This window comes from Tupaia chinensis, unplaced genomic scaffold, assembly GCF_000334495.1.
Source record: "Tupaia chinensis unplaced genomic scaffold, TupChi_1.0 Scaffold000366_1, whole genome shotgun sequence".
Taxonomy (NCBI): domain Eukaryota; kingdom Metazoa; phylum Chordata; class Mammalia; order Scandentia; family Tupaiidae; genus Tupaia; species Tupaia belangeri.
Genome location: NW_006159863.1, coordinates 1819710 through 1826078, shown reverse-complemented (window position 1 = coordinate 1826078; position 6369 = coordinate 1819710). Strand labels below are relative to the sequence as shown.

At 44.9% G+C, this 6369-nt stretch overlaps 1 protein-coding gene and 1 pseudogene across 1 annotated transcript in view; both read right to left on the bottom strand.

Moving 5' to 3' along the window:
• TRIM35 (tripartite motif containing 35) overlaps positions 1–3725 on the bottom strand; it is a 20224-nt gene extending 16499 nt beyond the window's left edge. The window contains 2 exon segments of the mRNA XM_006153232.3: positions 3184–3513; positions 3515–3725. Coding sequence (XP_006153294.1) covers positions 3184–3513; positions 3515–3637 — 453 coding nt within the window. The 5' untranslated portion in view covers positions 3638–3725.
• On the bottom strand, positions 804–3097 carry LOC102495609 (oligosaccharyltransferase complex subunit OSTC pseudogene; annotated as a pseudogene).
• Positions 3726–6369: the final 2644 nt, after the last annotated feature.

The following is a 6369-nucleotide window of genomic DNA, read 5'->3' as shown; positions in this document are numbered from 1 at the left end:
CAGCAGGAAAAGAATACTGTGATAAACTTGTTTCTTTGATACCAAAAATTCTAGTCCAATACACTTCCTTTGTCTTCATTAGATACTTATTTTACTGACGCTCTTTATTCTTTTCCACTTTTCATATTAGAGGGAAGGTACAGCCTTTAAACATTAACATAAGTGGGACCAGCAGATGGCATGGTTATGGCACTGGACTCCCACATGGCTGACTGCAATTTGAGTCCCAGACTCAGAGGCTTGAAATTCACACCAGGTATTTATACATGCATGCCCAAAATCCCAAAAGGAGAATGGAAGACAAGAGATTGCAGTGTGTCCATCCCCAGGCGGTCGGGGAGGTGTGTGTGTGTGTGTGTGTGTGTGTGTCTGTGTGATTTCTCGCTTTCTATCTCTCTTTTCTTCTTAGTTTTTCATTTCTTTTAAAAAAATAAATTCCAATGGTAGGAACAATGTAGAATAATAATGTTTTTTAAAAACTAAAAAAAAGAATATATATTCCATTAGTACAATTATAACACACCCTATAGAAAAAAAAAACTCTCCAAAAACAATTATTTCCTGGTATGTTATCCAGTTTTCAGTATCAACTGATTTCTTCTCAAAAAGTCAAATAAGTGGGAAACCTCGTGGGTCAGCACAGGGGTCTTCCTTTCTAGTCCACCATCTGTGGTGAGACTGCCACCAAGATGCAGATTTTCATAAAAACCTTACAGGGAAGACCATCGCCCTGGAGGTTGAACCATCGGATACAATAGAAAATGTAAAAGCCAAAATCCAGGATAAGGAGTAATTCCTCCTAATCAGCAAAGATTGATTTTTGCTGGCAAGCCGTTGACGATGGGCATCCTTTGTCTGACTACAACATCCAAAAGGAGTCCACGCTTCATCTCATGTTGAGACTTCATGGTGGTGCTAAGAAAAGAAAAAAGTCTTATACCACTCCCAAGAAGACTAGGCATAAGAAAAAGAAGGTTAAGCTGGCTGTCCTGAAATACTGTAAGGTAGATGAAAAGGGAGTGCCCTTCTGATGAATGTGGTGCTGGAGCTTTTATGGCCAGCTGTTTTGACAGACATTATAGTGGCAGATGTTGTCTCATTTACTGCTTCAACAAACCAAAAGAAAGGTAATCATTTATGAGTTAATGAAAGAAATGAACTAACCTTTAACAAAACAAAACAAAACAACACAATAACCAGATAGCCTGGCAGTTTCATTGTCATTAATATTCTAGGCATGAAAAAACCTAATAGGACAGAGACAAATCCAATGAATAGAAGAAGAAACTTACAGGGTTTTGGGATATATGGTGCATTGGATCAGTCTAGAAAAATGAAACCTAAACCTTCCAGTGTAAACTGGAAGCTGGATATAAGCTCTGTCTTAATATATGGTCCACTTACTCTGTAGGCCAAGAAAGCTACTGGCCTCTGATGCCCATGTTCACCAGTTATAGAACCAGTGGTTGGAATTGCAACAATAATGTCATAACTTACTCCTATGGTGATAAGTACACCACCACCACCACCAGAGCATGCACTTCTATGGCAGACAGCATGTGCAGACAAGTGGTTTCTTCAGCTTCATGTTGGAACATTTGAGTACTAAGATCAGGACTCAGTACAAAGTCTCCACGTTGGTGGCAGCAGGGGTCACTAACAGCTTCGAGCCCCACACCAAAGGTTTTGTGGCTTAAGAGGTGTCTGGTACGAAGGTAACCCCAGAAGGGGACAAAGGAGCTGGGACTGAGGCAGAAAGAGACTAGCAGCAGAGAACGGCCATAATGTCATCTGATGTCATGTGGGATAGGTAAGAAAGGGGTCTGGACAAGTCAGTTTAGAGGCCTGGGATTCAGGCCTGGAGTTTGGTGGTGGTCCAGAGCAAGTCTGCTGTTTAAGATGCAAGCCAGAGAGAACCTCAACTGGTAGTTAGAAAACCTGATTCTGATCCTACAACTTCACCACTTTCTCTCCTTATCACTGCAATGAGACCCTGTATTTCTCCAAGTTTCTGTATTCTCATTAGTAAAATGTAACCATCTTCTCATAGTCCCCTGAGAATCTGTGTCTATGTATTTTGGAGATATTTTCATTTAATGCTAACCTAAAAACATACCAAGATAAGCCAATCCTGAACAGAGCGTTGACATAAGTTTTTAGCTCCTACAATTTCAGTGCTAGCATTTGTATTTTGTTAACCGTTTACTTGACACCAGGCTCTTCAACTTTCATTGTTTTGGTCTAGTAAAGAAAAGAACACAAATACACTTAACAGATAAAAAATGCATTAGGGCCAACTGAAGGACAGTAGCATCTCATGAAAGTTCCAGAGCTCTTCAAACAGAAAAATTCTGATTGATGAATCAAGTCATCACTTGGAACAGGGTAAAAGGAGAAAATCAAAAGTATCCTTGCCAAGGTCAGAGATTTAGTTTCAGCAAAATAAAACCTTGTAATGAATATGCCATCTGGAATTTTGTTGGTTTTAGTTTTGTTTGTATTTGATCTGTCAACTTATTTTGGATGTATTGATTATATGTGGTATAAGCAAGTGGAACACATACCAGTTTTGTGTTTTTAAGTAACATATGAGAACACTTTAAGTCATCATGTTGTAGCATTTTTCTTTAAGAAAATCTGTGGGGTCAGCCATTGCCTAGTGGTGGTGGTTCAGGATGGCCACCTGTGCAGTTCAAGTCCAAGACATAGTAACTTGAAAAACATGCCAGGTGCAGGTGTATGCATGCCCAAAATCCCCAAAGGAGGGAGAAATGGAGAAGAAGGGATTGTGGTGTGACTATCCTCCATAAGGGGGGGGGGCTTTCTCTCCACCTTTCACTAGTGATTGCATGTGCACTCTAAAAAGAGAGAGAGAAGGAGAATGAGGAGTAGAAAAGGAATGGGTGTGCTGTTCAAGCCCGAGGAACACTTCTCTGAAGATGATCGAAGGTCTTTCCTAAAATGACTGTATCTCCCCGTCCTCCTGCTGGGTACCCCTCACTTAGCTGCTGGCGGGCAGCTTCTGGTTGCTATTGAATCAACCAGCCCTCCCATATCCTACCAGACAGGAGCAGGCCTTCCTCTTACAGTCTCCCATCACCGCCTGCCCTGTCCTTCCTAGACTCAGTCTGAACTGAGCGTGATTATCCTAGTTACATGAAGTGGGGTGGCAGCGGCTCTTACCCGAAAGTCGTGGGCCGTGTCCTTCGCCGGCTGCACGCGGTGACCCTGGTGCCGAGGGTCAGCCTGACAGGAGCAACACAGCATCTCCTTGTCGTCGAGGCAGAAGAGGCTGAGCTGGCCGCGGTGCAGGCGGCAGAGGCGTGGGGAGCGGTGGCCCGCCCAGCGCGCGCCCTCTGCCTCCTCACGCAGCAGCTTCTCCACCAGGTTGTTGAGGGTGTGGTTGGTGCGCAGGTCGGCCGGCGACGCGCGGTCCTTGCACACTGGGCAGGTGGGCGCCGTCTGCACCTCCCAGCAACGGCTCACGCACCCGCGGTCGTCCCCGCCCCCCGCGGCAGAAGTTGTGGCCGCAGCGCAGAGTCACGGCGTCGCGGAAGGGGTCGTAGCAAACCGCGCAGAGCAGCTCCTCCTTGAAGGAGCGGGACGGTCCAGGGGATGCGGCGGGGCCTGACTCCATGGTCCTAGCCGCGGACTCAGGAGCCCCCAACTTTCGCCCCAGCCAGTTCTACCCGCTTGGCAGCTGGGGCAGGGATGTGGGCGGTGCCCAGCCCCTGGGGCTGCTGGGCGAGGGCAGCGCTGGCCAATCGCGCGGGGAGCGCGCGGGAGGCCCCGCCCACTTCCGGCTGTCTCGGGAAACTCCGGAGAGCCGGGCAGCCCCAGTACGGTTCATCGCCAGTCCCAGACTGGGCACCAGTGTATCACGGAAGGTTCTCCCAAGTGCACTCTACGGCTTCCGCGTCACTGGACACCTACTTCCGATTTGAAATGGGTGATCATGTCCAGGAACCCTTATAGACCAGTGCCCGGAAATCTCAGGGGTACCAAGTGGGAGAAACCAGAGATTCCCAACTTCCTGGTTCCGAAGTAGTGGCTGGGGCTTCCAGCAAGGTGGTAGGTTTCACTTCAACTGTGTTGTAGCTTCTTAAAGACCCGGCACCGCTCTTGCATTCGTCCTGACCTTCTTTTGGCCAGTCTGACGAGGAAACAAGTGAGCAACGGGGTAGTGGAGACCTCGGAAGAAACGGTTTTTGTCCTGTGGTTGAATAAGTGGACGAGTCATCACAATCTTTCAAAAATCTCTTTCCTCATGAGTAATATGACTGTAATGCCTTGTGTCTCTGAGAAATGTGAGCGATAAAGTGAAATAACTGGAAAGTGCTCTTGGCATTAGGTGGGGTCCTATTAAAACAGAGAGAATCCCACTGCTAGTTCCTGCCTCAGTTTGATCACTTTATAGCCTTCGGATGTAGACTGCTTTATACAAGACACACTTCCCTTCCTGGTTTCTTGTTGAGAAACAGTTCTCCGTGAGTCTCATGTTTCTGCATGTTAAGAGCAGAGGCACCAGATCTGTTTTTCCAACTATCTTTTCAAGAATATTTCTTTGGTGAACAGCCATGGAAGGCAGATGTAACATCTCCCTCCAGGCAATGGTCTGGCAGACTTCCTCCTTAAAAAATGAGAGATTTCTAAGTTAAAAGTTCCTCCCCTAGAATGCCACGTGTTTGGCCCTCATCTGCACAGGCTTGTGGGAATTGGAGCTCGGGAAACTGACCCAGTGACAATACTCTGATGATCATTACTACTGTTAGTAATAAACTGTCCCTTTGTCAATGACTCAGGAATCTCTGGTCTTCCAGCAGCATTCCCAGAATTGTACCAGGCTAACTTGTTAGCTTGCAAGCTGGATAAAATCTCAGACCTCTTATAGTTCTTGACAATTTCCTTCCAAACTTTTCTTCAAAATAGCCCTTTTCTCACAATATAGCAAAAGATATGAGTATACCTAATTCTTCTTCCCTTCAGTGTGTTTTACATGTGGTCCATGGTCCTCCTGCAATCACTTTGGAGCTTTCTAAAAGAGACAAGTCCTGGGCCTACTTCAATCTATTTGACTGTCTTAGGGGAGAAACTTAGGAATCTGCATTTCACACACTCACCAGGTAGTTCTCAGGCACAATGAAGTCTGAGAGTCATTGTGCTGGATATACTCACCCAATTAGTTGTCAACTCTCCAGCTACCATTTCTCATTCAAAAGTTAACCCTAGAGGGCCAGCAGATGGTGTGAAGGTTCAGGTGACTGGATCCCACATGGTCAACTGTGTGGTTCAAGTCCCATGCCTGATGTTTGAAAAACACACCAGGCACATGTGCATGGTACCAAAAATCCCAAGAGAAGAATAGAAGAAAAAGGATTGTATCTAGGCCATCCCCCGCCCCCCACTCCGGGGGTGGGTATTTTCTCACTTTCACTGCCCTTCTCTGTCTCTCTAAAAAAAAAATAATAAAAAATAAAAAAAAGGGAAAGAAAAAGAAAAAAACCCAAAGGCAATATTAGGAAAGGCCACAAGATGGGGCTGATAAGCCTATACTCAGGCACCTCCCTGGAAAATCGTCCCTGGGCTCTTTATTTTCACCGCGTTATCTATGTGTCCCAGTTGCTCTGAGTCTATCTGTATTGTTATCTGTGTGTTCCATTTTCTTCCTATCTCATTTTTCATATTTGTTTTGTAATTGAGGTTTTCCCCAGACTCTGAATGGTGATACAAATGAGAACAAGGATGAGGAGTAGCAATTAACTTCTGTATCATTTTAAGATCCAATGTGAAAGTTAACATGAAGCCAATACGTTTCTCCAGTCTGTCTGGAAAGCTGGAAAGAATCTGGTTCTATTCCAAGCACCGCCCCTAGGAGCATGACCTGGGGCATATTATTTCATCTTTCTGATGTCCTTTTCTTCAACTATAAGAAGACAGATAAAAGTAACTGCTTCATGTTTTTTACCAGCTCATGTTCTGAAATTGTTTTATTCTTGGCCTTTATTCAGGAAAAAGGGTGACTAAGACTTACCAGAGATCAGGAAAGGAAAATCTTGGTGACTATAACCCATCTGTCACTAACTTCTGTTTCTTCTTTCAGTAAAAAGGACTTTATTCAGAAGTCCTTGTTGAAGTTCAAGTCCTCTGTATATTTACTAAACTACTGCAGAAGTTCCCCTGCCTCTAACTTCCACCATCCTCCACCCCAAATGTCCTCGCCAGCCACTGCTTGATTTCCATTAATGTTTAAGTTTCCATCAGTTCCCATAGTGATAACTTTTTAAACTGTTGTGTTAGGGGGAAAAAAATAGGTACAAAGAGAAGAGGGCAGAATGTATTTTAAATTTCTTTTTAAAGCAGTGAGCTAGA